At 45.4% G+C, this 14,177-nt stretch overlaps 1 protein-coding gene across 5 annotated transcripts in view; it reads left to right on the top strand.

Annotated features, from left to right (window-relative positions):
- LOC125952709 (atrial natriuretic peptide receptor 1-like) overlaps positions 1-14,177 on the top strand; it is a 62,437-nt gene that overhangs the window by 33,405 nt on the left and 14,855 nt on the right. For 3 of the 5 annotated variants that reach the window (XM_049682363.1, XM_049682362.1, XM_049682361.1), the window contains exons 2-4: positions 5,007-5,663; positions 9,089-9,291; positions 9,369-9,570. The exons of the other annotated variants lie outside the window; for them this stretch is intronic. In XM_049682363.1, coding sequence (XP_049538320.1) covers positions 5,225-5,663; positions 9,089-9,291; positions 9,369-9,570 — 844 coding nt within the window. In that variant the 5' untranslated portion in view covers positions 5,007-5,224. The remainder of the gene's footprint in view (positions 1-5,006; positions 5,664-9,088; positions 9,292-9,368; positions 9,571-14,177) is intronic. 5 annotated transcript variants of the gene reach the window in all.

The raw sequence follows: 14,177 nt of genomic DNA, 5'->3' as shown, positions 1-14,177 counted from the left end.
ATAAAATGTTGCGGCTTTTATTGTTGCAACAAATGAAACTCAAAAACTCAAGGCCTAGAGCCGGTCCGTCAGGTGGTCAGCTGGTTCACCATTTTATTACTCAGATCTCTCTCAATTTGCAAGGTTTTCGAAGCACGACGGAGAGGAGATGGTCTGGTCTGGTCTGTTCGCGGCATAAAATAAGGAGACTCCATTTACATAAACATTTCGATGTACTTGCGAACAAGTCTCAAAAGAATACTGAACGATTTCGATGACCACAGCTTCTATTTCAGGGCTCAAAACGGAAGCTCATCCTGTTGAAGCACTTTCTACCGCATCAAACATAACTCATTCCACACCATTTTATGATCCTCACAATCACTGAAGGGATTTCATTAAACGAAACGCCAACAAACAGTTTTCGCGCCTTCGGGTGACAAATTGACCACCGTCCGATCACCAGTTCTGTCCGTCAGAGAGTCGATAGATTGCTGCCAGTTACGATGCGAGTGAGAGAACACTGATCGCGAGATCGTCATCGGGTGACATTTACATGCAGCGCGCGTGCCGTTGGCGTGGAAACTGCGAGCGAGCGACAACCAGATCAGGCAGGCAAACTGGCATACTACGCTGTTGTGGCGTTGTCTTCATCGATTTACTGAAGCAATAAGGGGTGATTATTGAATTTACACATTCCTGCCATCGCCCGCCGCCTGCCCTCTTTATCCGAGTCGCAAGTCGTCCGAGAAGTGGGTTGAAAGAGAACAAAAATGCATCGCGAAGCCAGCCAGCGTCCAGTGTGGCCACTTGCGAAATGAAAATTAAAACAGTGACAGCAGCCTCCGTCACCTTAGCTGCCAGTCAACGAGCAATTTACGGGTTGATCCACTGAGTTTCGCTGTTGATTGCTGTAAATCGAGCTACTCGCACACCGCCTGCTGCGCTGACACTTGATGATGAACGGGTTGATGCTGTCGATTAGCACAAAGAGGGCGAACCGGCTCCAAGTGGTTGAGCCGGTGAGCCGTATCGAGCCAATTTAATTGCAACCGATTAAACGATTAGGAACTGATAGCCATGTCGATTTTTTGACTTCTGGTCCGATCTTACCTGAGAGTGATAATGATTCAATTTAGCTTGAGTTCTGGTTACGCGAACATAAACAACATTTTCGTCGGCTACTATGCTGTTTATAATTAACCTTACTATTTATCTCATATTAAATTTAGAAAAATTCTACAATTTCCTTTTCGAATGTTTTGCTCTATTTTTAAATTGATTGAATGATAAAAAACAAGATGCAAATGTTTCGGGCTGCAAAAAGCTAAAAGCACACTTTATATATTCAACATTGGCGTTTGGGCAGGTTTTTCTGCGTGTTCTTTGCTATTCAAACTACCTCTAAATCTCCGATGAAAGCTACCGCCAAATTCCAATGTCCTCCATTGTTGTCATATTTGCAAAACAGATCCTCGATGCTCTATGGCAACACGTAGAACCTGTTTCCGGCTTTGCGGCCTCATCGAGATGGACGGAAAAGTGAGCCGCGGAATCAATTTGTCTTCCCAGGCATTTGATTGCAATAGCTTACGGGGTTTTATTCGTTTTTCCATAGATTTTGATACCCCTATCCTGGAGTATATCTCCGCAGTTCTTCATGCGATAAGCTCTCGCGATAGCTTGCTACACGGATGTTAATGTAAAATTTATTTAAATTTGTGTAAAAATATCCAAGTCCAGCGATTTTCGGTGTATTCTTTGTTGCAAAAACTGTAAAAAAAAACCGTCCGCGAATGACTTCAAATGCCATCAGTTCATGGTGTTCGTTCTACCGACCACGCTGGCGCTGGTTTGTCAACCTGTTTTCCTATAAATAGCCTCTTGGAGCCCACGGTGCCAATTTATAGCTCCAGCTCCATGGGAGAAGGAATTAAAAATAAAGAAAATATAAACCGTACAGCATCGGTGATGACCACCGGGGCACACCGGTGCGGTCATAACTACCAACTGCCTCCAGAGGCTGAACGCATGGACATAACCATTTCATTTGGAGCCATTTCGGTGTCCAGTTTTATCTAAGATAAATTTTGGGCGCGCGGCCGACCAGCCGGCGGCCGTACTGGTGCACGGTTCGCACAGATAGGAAGGAGTTAATGAGCCTCAACATGAATATGCTGATTTGACAGCGAAACAACGTCGAGCGTGAACCAACTGCGGAGAGGATGCGTTTCGCCTTGATGTCAACGTCGTCGGTGAAACGTTGTCGATTTCGAGAACCACGCACTGCAGACCAATGAAATACATGCTGTTGACCAGTAAACCTGTTTTATACCATCCTCGTCGATGATTCTGCCGAATAATTCGATGTTGGTATAGAAATACTTTCCACTAATAAGTAAAATATAGTTTCCTCGTGAACCTAAACCTGTTGTAGCACATACGTACTAGTTGCATTTCTAAATTTATTCCAATTGACACCTAAATTACCTAATATATTGGTGTCGCACGAGGGCAGAGATTATAAAATCTGACTCAGCTGTGCATCAATCACCATAGCCCATCACCAGCCAACAGGATATTCCTGTTTTGCAGTGCATGTGAACGTGAATTCACGAATTGCCACCCAATCTGGACATGCATCATAACTGCTTTATTTATTGCCCAATAAAGTTTTGGAATATATTATTCCTATACACAACAGAGAAACCACAAACGGCGCGAAAGATGGCGATGGCGAGGACACACCGTATAGAAGCTATTAGTTATGTGACCAAAACAACGCCAAAAAACTGCAGCCGGAAAAAGTAGTAAACCGATTTTTATCGTTTTCAATTGACGACCTTCAGAGGCTACGGTCTTTCGGTCGGATATCGTCCAGCATTCGCATTCGCACGCCGATCCTCAGTTCCTCGTCTGTGAGTAATAAAACGGATGCATCGATCGAGCACAAATGAGGGCAAAACAATGGTGCCACCACTAACCCTTCCACTTTCCAGGTGTCTATCAGCAGTTTTTAAAAGCGCTGTATGGTGGACATTCTTTTATCTACGCTACAACCTTAAACCTTTCATCGAATCGAAGATTATGGCGTTTCGATGCGTTTCACCTGGACTGATTATGCTGCTGGACTTGATGGACTCTGGATAATGATCGTTGTGTCCCGGTATAATGAGACCTGCGATCTTTCCAGACAGTCTAAATGGATCATTTTCTTCCCCTTTTCCAGCTGCTTTCTGCTTCTCTAATTCACTAAAGATTAGAGGTCATGGTATCGCATAAACCTGATCGAAGCATACCGGTTCTCTGCATAGTTTAAAGATGTCCGAAAAGTAAGAAAAAATCCAAAATCCAATGAGACCGCTCCACTCCACCGTGATGTCCAAGGATGACAGCCTCCATAAACATCATTTTGTTCCTCTTCGCTTCAATGATGGATCAGGAGCGGAGCTTGAAGCTTCCTTTCCTTTACTTGCTATCGAGGATCACGATTAGACAGCTCGGTTGCTCACGATGTAATAATGATAGAAACATTCCGTAAGACTTTGTCCTTTTTGTCGCTTTCGTCGGCAGGACGCTACGTCCTGCATTCTACTGATTGATGACCAACATTTCTCAATGAAGTCTTCGCTGAAGAAGACATGCCCGTCAACGGTGCACAGATACCCCACAGATGCTGTCATTAATTTCCGAGAAACGCCAAGCGAAAAAGCAGTGTGCCAGAAAGTGATCGATTTGGCCGGCGCTGGAAATTGTTTGGAAAATGTCTTGATTGAAATGTCGTTTGCCCCCGGGGGAACCATAGTGACAACCGGTCAAGTCTATCTGAGGATAGAAGCTCTCTTCAATTTTTCCACATCAAATCCAAGATGTTCTCTACAACTCTTTAAAAATTTATCAAATTGCCGCAAAATGTAGTGACCCCTTTAGTAAAAAAAGCACAAAATTGACTACTATAAATGTCAACCACCGTTTGATTGGCTCGCAAATCAATAGCTTGTTTATATAACGCCATCACGTGACCGGCTAGGGCTGGCAAAAAAAAATGCTTCCTACCAACATCTTGCCCAAGGTAGCGATCGTTAGCAGTATCAATTAGGCAACTGGTTTCCATTAGAGCCACTGGCTGGCAATCCCATGGAGCAGCGCTTGTACCGCTGACGACCTCCACAGGTTTCTGACATCTCCCGGGGAGCTGCAATCCATCAGTCAAAACGGTTACCAAATAATTTTCGCCTAAAGGTGGCGAACCGTGGAACGGAACGCACCTTGCTCACGCATGCTGCGTCGCGATTCTCCGCTCCCCACCATCAACTACTGTCTGGGGGCGCATTAGACACTTCTCGTCCCGTCTCGCCGTGTTAGCCACTTTGGCATTTCCTTCATGCTCCGCAGATTGCAGACGCACCGCAACACCTTTAATTGAAAGTGAAACAACAAAAACTTAAAATTGAAATAGAAAGGCCACGCACGCAACGCCGCAACGTCACGGGCGCGATGGCGTTTCGTAGACGTATGCGGCCTGGTTTGTGGCCACTAGCCCCCGGTGCATTCCAAACTGATACGTTTTATCATCGTCTTCTTCGCTGTTCACGTCTATCACTGCATCAAGCAGAACAATATATCGAGCCCCTTCAGACCATGTCACAACCACCGCAGTTGTTTCTCTGGCAGCCGCCGTACAAATCCGCAGAATGAAGGTGTCCGTAACATTCGCCAAACCGCGATCTCTGAACCGAAACCGAAGGTGTGCGCGATCAACCATGTCCATGTCGTCGTTTCCGCTTCCTCGTAATGTGATTATCAGCTTGCCAACAGGGCGAGGACAATCGACTCTCCGTGACGTTTCCGTGTGCATTCGAGTGTAGCATATGAATTCCGACTGTGATTGTCGACCAGATGTCGACTTCGATTATGTCAATGGCTACTGCGTGGTAATGGTGGCCAATAGTAGTGAACCTTTTGAGCCGGCATTCTGTAGCCAGAGTGGAAAGGCTAATTTCTCTCATTTCCTTTTCCAAATACAGCCATAAACGGTGCGAGTTCATGAGTGTGTGCCGCGAAAATGTTTACTGTATAACCGTGCGAATCGTGCGAATTACCCGCATTCCGTGATGCCTCGGTATTCTCCAGAGTGTATTGTGAACGATAGTGGTGGTTCTGCTACTCAGTGTTGGCCAGTGATCGTGTATTAACAACAACCCCCAAATAACAACAGCAACCTAACCTCATCACCGCCAGCGCCATGTCGGTCATCGGCGTGATCGATTTAAGGCACGTGGTCCTGCTGCTGCTGCTGCTGCTTCTAGCCTTTGGTGGAGGCTTTCCCGGTCTGGATGCATCCGTTAGTGTGCCGGGACGGAATAAAACCAGTGGCACTGTTCCGCAGAACTGCGATCACCGTTCGGTGGTTATCGACGACTACGATGGCACGTCGATGGATACCGAAGGGCACGGAAAGTTTATCAAGTTTGCCATCCTGTTGCCAGAGAAACCGAGCAAAGCGCGTGACGTACGTATCCTATCGACCGTGCTTCCGGTAATCGAGATGGCCACGAAGGTGGTCACCGATCCCGGGGGACTGCTGGCCGGCTTTCGCATCGAGATTGACCACCGGGACACGCAGTGTTCATCTACATTCGGAGCCCTCGGAGCATTCGATATGTTTCTGAAACGAAAACCAGGTTGGACCATCCGCTTTGGTATTCCTCTGCCTACTCACCTGTGTCTCGAAGGAATCAAGAATCAAATCAAATCACAACATCCAAACACAAAAGAACCGAATTCGATCCAACTTGAATCAATTGACCTTCACCTCCCACAAAAAGATCGAAGCAACCTGAACGACCTGACAACAGAGTCTGCTTTGTTAGTTTTCTTAATCAGACTACTTCACCATGCAGATCAGGGTTTCCAGGGTGATGATAGCTCATCGCCACCGCCTACTTCTCCGTGCTCCACAGTTTCCAATTAGAATGCGTTGACCGATACGCTACTTTGCATAATGTGGCTTTTGCGTTCCGGCTATGCCAAATATTTGATTTATACCCCACCTTTCACTGCTCAAATCGACCGAGCTATTTTGTGTTGGTCAACATGTGTTGTGCCGCGAATCTAATTAGCATTCAGTCACGTGTCGGCTGACTGGTTGGTGCCCGTGGATTTGGTCGGCTAGCGTTCTGCAAAGAATTCATCAATCATCGTTTGCCCACCGCGTGGACACAGTGCGCTTTCGGGTTCACACCGGGGTTGGTTACATTTTAAACATTTATTTGTTAAACAACCAACACAATCGTGGAAAGGTATGGTCCCACAAACCGAAGGCAAACGCTACTTCACGTTGGATCACGTACCGTACATAAACATATTGTAGCATGGGATCGAAAGATGGTCGTATTGCGGTGGGATACTGTTGGTGGGTGTGCTCTATTCTAGGCCATGTATCTCTATTTAAGACTTGATGATGTTCATCTTACTCCCCGATATGATGTCCTCGTACTTGGTAGATGTTAGTAAATATTTTGGAAAGAGTAAGATGTGAACTCCTCCATTCACGAAGGTTCTATTTTGAGGATGATTGAGCATGGTAAAACATAAAGGAGTATGAGTCCACCTCCATGTTTACGATGCTCAAGCGATACGTAATATTCAGCTGCTTAGCATGGCAATTTATCAACCAAATTAAATTGATTAATAGCCGTGGTATACCTATGGCATGGAGAAGCAAACGATCCATTCTTGTCGTACATCTCCAAGAACGATCGGGTGTTTCTCACCAAAAGTGCCAAGACGAAGAGCGAAATAGTGAGGTCACCGGTGGAGGAACGAGTGTAGCGTCCCGTTGAAGCCAACTAGTAGTTTTCTCTCAACTCTTTTGGGATCACGCTCTAGCACGTGCCTATTTATAGCAGAGAATTCGAAAATTAAGAAACAAACTGTTCACTCTCTTCTACATATTACCACATGGCGATGGCCGTCTCCGACCATGGCCTCCCACAAGATGCATGGCATGTACACCGTTGGATGTGCACCAACATATTCAATTTCTGTGCCGGCGGCCGGCTTAGTTCTCGCAGGAAACAGGAGAGCACGGCCGGAGGGAAATGCATCCCTATTTGCCAAGCGAGCCAACATGAAACAACCGTCGGAACAACAACCGTTGCTCCGGTCGTCGGACGTTTAGCGCCTTGTGCGGGGCTACGGTGAAGGCGAAAGTGAAAGGTGACAAGCCAACCCGAGGAAGGTTAAGTTACGAAAGGCCAACCCCAGTCCACCATTTGGGAGATGTTCCTTGTTTCTGCTTTTTTTTTTGTTGTGTTTGGCCCCAGTCTGGGCACTCCGTAATTGAGCAGCTCTTCCAAACTGACGGGCTCGGCAGTTGTCAGTAGCCGGTAGACATCTCGTCGGGACACATTGTGGCCACTTACTTTCGAATGCACGCTCGCGAGACCGCAGACAATGTTACGTTAGGCCATTACATATCTAGGCGCACTGAAAGCACGATCGTACGTGATTGGTACCACCAACCAATCTTGATACGCATTTACCAGAATAGATTCCCCATCTCCCCTACCCTCCAACCCACCCACCTCCTTTTTAGTCAGTTGATCTTAAGTAGCTTCTTGTTAAATTTAATTACAAGGCCAATAACTGTCAACAGCGACATTATCTGGCCATAAATAAGGGTTGCGGGCGTGCAAGTGCACATCGTTGCACATGATTCCGAATCCCATGCTACTGATACCGATTTCCGGTCGCACTCGACCCTGTGGGACTTGCTTTCGAATTGCGAATGCGGGAAACACCGGGATAAAACAGAATTCTTTTGTACCAACCCGACCATTTTGCCAACTTTTACTTTCTTTCGAGCGAGCGACCACACTAGCTCCATATACACATGCCAGATTCTTCGGCCTTCATCTGGACTGGAACGGAGAAGGAAATGTAAATATCGTGCTCGCAAATCGTTGCTAATGGGACCCAAATCACCGACGATATCCAGCAAGGATATGGCGAGCACTGCAGCCACAGTCTTTGAAGACCGGAGAAATCGAATTGTCGTCCTTCTTCTTTCCGACCATTGCATCATTGCATTCACTCTGAAGAATTCAGGTTTTTGAGTTGAGATTTAGATTACCACTCTAAGATAGCCGTACTTTCAGCCAAAAAAACAAAGGTAGAAAAGTAGGGAAGGGACTTAAAGTTCGCAACACATGTACACGACGACGATGATGACGGCTGGAATATCCTTTCATGCTTTTGTCAACCACGGAGATGGATACAATTTTTCATCCAGTTAATCGGGTAGTGCAAGTCATTAAAGGCAACAGTTATGTGGACACTTTTTACTCTGATTGAAACCCCCCGGCCAGGCTTTCTCTTTCACTTTCACCTTCGGTACACTCACTCACAAGCCGGTCGGCAGAGGCAAGAACGTTGCTCGTTCCGTCATTTCCAATAATTTATAGCCACTGTACAGCCAGGTTTGTGTGTCACTCGCCTGAGTACGAATTGAGAGATAAAAGGCGTTGACACATTAATTCCGCGGTTAAGATAAGTGTACCGGGTGTATGCAAAAGTATTTGTTTCAAGCATAACCGAGTCTCAATTTTTTATTTCACTATCGGTTCTGTAATTTAAAAGGCTTTACAGGCATAAATTTCTTTTTCTATATTCAGAAGAAATCCTTATTGCATGAACAAATCAGAGTAGGTTATGATTATTACACGGTTGCTCTTAGCTGCTGCACAAAGTAGGCATAGTCGGTTGGAATGGACTGCGAGGGGAGGATGGTAGCCATGTCGCAACCACAACCTCACCTCCACGAGAGGGTTCTAACCACAGCATAGCCACGGTTTTAAACCCACCACCAACACGACTCTTTCCATGCTGGTTAATTTGGTTAATGGACATTAGCGTTTGACAGGTTAATGGAAATCGTAGGTGGGCAATGATATCGACTCATCATCCAATGATAAATCCCGAGATTTTGAAGGTTGCAAGTGTTTTGATTTGATTCCTGATTTGTAACATCGACTAACAAATGGTGTGTAGTACGTTGAAAGGATTTTCTTCTCATGTCCTTCTCCTTCTTCTTCTTCTTCTGAAGACATTTTCTTCGGACCAATATGTGATTATGTTATCGCTCCAATCGCAAGATATGGAGCCGTGTGGGGTATACCACTCATCACGAGCGGCGGTCTGACCGAAGCGTTTTCCCTCAAGCAGCACGGATACAGCACCCTAACCCGACTTATGGGGAACTATCACGAGTTCGGTGCCATGATGCGCGACATCCATCGACACTATCAGGTACCGCTACACCCCCATCCTACCCTTCCCATTAAGTCGGGCGTTCCTTTAATGCAAAGCTCATTTCCCCTCATAAGTGGACCGCTGGAAGTGCCGCGTATCTGTATCATGAGTGGGACGAGAAGTTGGGACGAGGATTTACCGACTGTTCGATGGCGATCAATTCGATCAACCGGGCGATCGGTGGCAACCAAACGACGTCCGACACATTCGATGAGGAGACGGCCAAGTATGCGGATTACCTTCGATTGCTGCGGCGCATCGAGAAGCGGGCAAGAAGTAAGTAACGTCGTATTGTTCTCTGCTGTCCAGCCAGAGTGTCCCGTTCAGGGACGTCTCCTTCCGTGGAGGAGAAGGAGTTCTAGGAATTTTATCGCCCACCCATTACCCGACATTCCGTAACACCCTGAGTCTCAGTCGCCGCCGGGCGGCCATAGTATTATGGCAGTGGACTTTCGCAAGTCAAAGAAGGGCCCATCCAAATGGGACACCAAGGTCAAAGCCATTACTAAAACAGCGATCACAGCGATGCCCTAGTCGATCACGTCCTGCAGAGGTTGGACGGCAATGTTGACCTCGAACCACGAGTGTCTCAAGGGTAACGGGAACGCGGTTGGTGATTGTTATTGTGCGTAATTGGCCATTTTGCGTTTCGTGCGTGCTATTTTTGTCCTGCCCTGCCCTTGTAGTGAGTCTTTAATAAAGAGTTTTATTTCTCGGTTTCCGCAGATTTTTTACCCTTTTTTTATAGCACCAATTACGCCCCGAAGCGTTCGCTCGATCGACGCGAGCGCGAAAGGTGTGAAAGTGCATTTTATGCACGCTGGGCTTAATCGTTTTTGCCACGGTAACAGGAACTCTGCAAGCAGAGCTGCCGCCAAGCGCCAGCCATCGATTACGCTGCCGCTGACGGTGGTCATGATGATGATGGATCGAATTCACTTTAGCACGGTATCAACCACGAAGGGCAAACTCAAAAATTGGACCGTTACACCTGCAACACATGGACGGACAAAAACAAAATTCTAAGAGAAATTCCGTTCGTTTTGTTCCTACTAACGTCCTATTTTCATTTCCAATAACCGTGAGGTGTGAAATACAGGAGCAGGAATCCTTTGCCAAAAACGTGCTGCAGCTAATCTACCGCTTGACTGGCACCTTTGGCAATCGATCGATACTACCCTGCCGGTCGTTTAACCACCGTTCCGATGACAGTAACTGCCGTAGTGCATCTCGAATCATTGGTTTTGAAATCGATATTCTTAGATTTATGTGCACGGACCCATGTGGACTGTTGCTTTGCATGACATCGTATCGTCCCCAAAGGTGGTCAAGATATCATCCGAGTCATGCAATTAGTAAGCCATGAAACCCATTCCAAGCGCGGAAGACGAAGAGCCTGTGGTTGCTTGCTTGCTGGCAATGAAAAATGGATAATACAGCAAATTGGTCCTTTAGGTCGTTCTGTCACGTACTGCTGATTCGAACTCGTTTCGAAGAGCCAATATGCAGCACTGTCAGCAGCAGTGCAAGGATCAGATGCAAACAAAGCAGGAAAAGTGACATCCTCATGCACTTTACTCCTTGCCTTGCCCACAAACCATAAAGTCATCATTTTCATAAAGTGTCTTGGTGTGCTTTATCTGAAGGGAGATTCAAAACCCGGACCGTTTGTGGCCGGTTTAAGGGTTGTAGGCTCGTCGGGTTTTTGCTGAACTTTGCAACCTTTTCCAAACATAAAAAGGTCATTGGGTATGAGTACGGCAATGTCTGTCACCCATTGTTCAACTCCATTGCCACAAACATGAAAATCCTTTCCTGGTTTCCAGTGATTTATGGATTAACGATGATTAAGTGCGGTTGATTTGGTACACCCTCACCTCCCGGCCATGTATGTATGCACTACCACGGGAATGATTTTCACTCTCCACCCATGCGAACTCATATTTAACGCGCTGTACATAACGAACATTGATTGACAGATCGAACCATCAGTGGACATTGGAGAAAATTCGTTTTTTTTCTCTCGCGAAAGAATCCAATCTCCAATTGATTGTGGATTGGGAAAGCTTAGCTAAACCTCGATTCAGTACTACACTCTATCTTCTGAAGGGGATTATGGGATATTCGGCAGGGATATCATATGCTATCGCATTGACTAGCTTTCGATTTCGTTTCTCTCATTTCAACCGTCCTTCATAACTCGCTCATGCAGAACATTACCATCGCCAGTGGCCGGTAGGTGCGTGCCATCTCATTTTTCTACATTGCAATGTTACCTTTCTTTTCGCTTGCTGTACATGTAACAGATTCTATTGAAAATAATAGTCGTACTTGCACATTGTTGATAAAGTTTACATTTGAGTTTCACTATACAAAGTAGCTCTAAATTTGCATGCTTCTTTCTATATCACATTTTAGAATATTCAACTTATTTGAAAACGGTGATTTTTTATTCAATTATTATCATTTTCCACCTTTATTCACGCAACTATGAACTGCAATTAAACTGCAAAGCTCGTTAATCGTCTCCGAGCCTGAGATAAGTGAAATTATTGCCGTTCATGAATTGTTCATTGCGATAGTTTCGCGTCAATTTCGACCGAAAACTATTATTCGCTTGGCACGAAGCCAAAGTTCCTCTTCATTACCACTTTGAGATCGCAAGAATGGGTTTGCAAGTATATTATTGTGGTTTATTTGAAATTCCTCCTGTAAGATGTGCAAATAATAATTAAAAAGTCCAAAGTGCATATTTAACAGCCACACACAGAGTCGACGACATTCGAGAACCACGACGATGCAGCAAGCCGGAACTCCCGCTCAGACACGTAATGAATGGATAAAGTTTTGCTTTCCCGAGCGTCTTCAAGGCGAATCGTTCCGGTCATGCCAATGTCCTTCCTGAGCATGGTCAGTGTCGCCAGGAAAAATGTTCTTCTACTCTCACGCTCCGTCTCTGGATTCCAGCGCATTCGCATTGCTTACTTTTCATTATTCCATGCTTCATTTGACACTTCCGGTGTTCGTGTCTCTGTAGCTTCGTTCGTTCGCCACATAGGACCTTCATTCTTCTTTCTTAGCACAGTATCTTTTTTTCGTGTGTCTTCTATGTAGCAAAACGTGCATTCTCATCGTTGTCTAGTAACAGGACGCTAGTGACAGCCAACAAATAAAATGATTTGAGAAGGATACTTGCAGTGACAAAGCGACGAAAGACAAAAAGGACATTGTGTAATCCTTCATATCGATCTGGAGCTCGCGGTCCCCCCTCAGACACCGCGTGCACTTAAGATATAACGATACAGACACAACCGTGACGTTTGATATCAGATTCTTTTCTTAGCGGCAAGTGAAAGTACCGCAGCGAATATTTCCCCATCGTCACCCAGATTGTGTATCTGTATCAAAGGCAGAACGACAATGTGGGCTCTCCAGCACGTTGATAGCGCAGTACCCTCGGGTATGTGCTTTGGATGCAGAACACTTTCACGTTGCACTCAATGGGTTGTTACACCTTCACCGGGTCGTACTTGCTCCCATTTTGCAGCACTTAAAAAGCATACAGAAAAAACACATACCTTTTTCGTAGGCTCACTCAGGGCCGAGATGTGCAACGGTATTCATGGTTTTAATTAAATACCGTTAGTACAGCTGAGTTGAAGAGAAAAACGATAAGTAAACTCAAAAGCAAAATTAACGATGATTAACTTATCAACTATCGTTAAGCATCATCTCGACACTTCACTCTAAGCGCCACTTCAAAGGGAAGTATCATAACCATCAAAAATGGCCAACCTCCCTTTGATGAAAACAACGTAAATTGAGTCGCACAGTAGCATGATGATCGTAACATGACACCACGAGGATTCAGTTCAGGCACAATCATTACGGTGCCAAACTGGGCGTGTTTTCGTGACAACATCGCGTAAACCCGCAACCAACCGGAAATGGCCTGTTGCCTCAACCACGGCCAGCGTTGGTTGCATGTGACAAACCAATACTCGTTTCATGCGCACGAGGACCGTCCTGCGGAAATTACAAACTCGTATTGCTGCTATTTGCTTTGTTTGTGACGCCATATTGCTCCAACATTCAATACATCATTATTCACGATAGCGAGTAGAACATATCTTTCGGTGTCGGTGGCATTGTTGCCACTTTTCCAATTCCCTTACCGTCCAACTCATCTCGCACGTGGCAAACGATTACAAAATCAAATTCCATATCTATATTTCCCGCGATGGATGGTTGCGGTTGTTTGATGTTTTCCCTACTTCCGGCGAAACTCTCGATTGTATTTTGGGAGCGCAGGAAATAGTTTAACACACTCGGGGCAAATGCCAATTCCTCGAGTTCAATAACCATGTGTCGAAACGATCCTCACTCTTCAAACTATCATATGCAGTGCATTGGTTGCTAAGGGTGATTAATGTAGCATACAAATCAGGTAGTCAGGATGTTTAAGTAGGCGTCGTTTAATCAAATGCTATGACATTATGAATTCAACGAGCGCACCAATAGCTGACAGTAGCTAGTAGAAATTAATATTATTTATAAATCATTTATATCAAAAGTTAAATTTGTTTTTCTATCAACTCCATCCTTTTCCAATTTGTGAAGGTTCCATGGCGGTAATATATTCCAATGTTGGTATGTTTGCGACCATTTTTTCCACTTAACATACACACAAATAGAAACAAATCCGTAGCCTTCCTAAAAGGCATGTTGATGGTCACCACAAACAAAAATATCGTTTTCCCAATCCTGGCATTTCGCCCAAAGCCAAGCCTCGTCGTTGGGGGCCACACAAAAGCTAAACTGTCCGCTGGGAAGTAGCAGAACCTTTCGATGCTGGAGTTTATTCGAAAAAAGCGGTCTTCGCG

The sequence above is a fragment of the Anopheles darlingi genome, chromosome 2 (assembly GCF_943734745.1).
Source record: "Anopheles darlingi chromosome 2, idAnoDarlMG_H_01, whole genome shotgun sequence".
Taxonomy (NCBI): domain Eukaryota; kingdom Metazoa; phylum Arthropoda; class Insecta; order Diptera; family Culicidae; genus Anopheles; species Anopheles darlingi.
The sequence above is the reverse complement of the archived record's forward strand: the minus strand, read 5'-3'. Positions and strand labels throughout refer to the sequence as shown.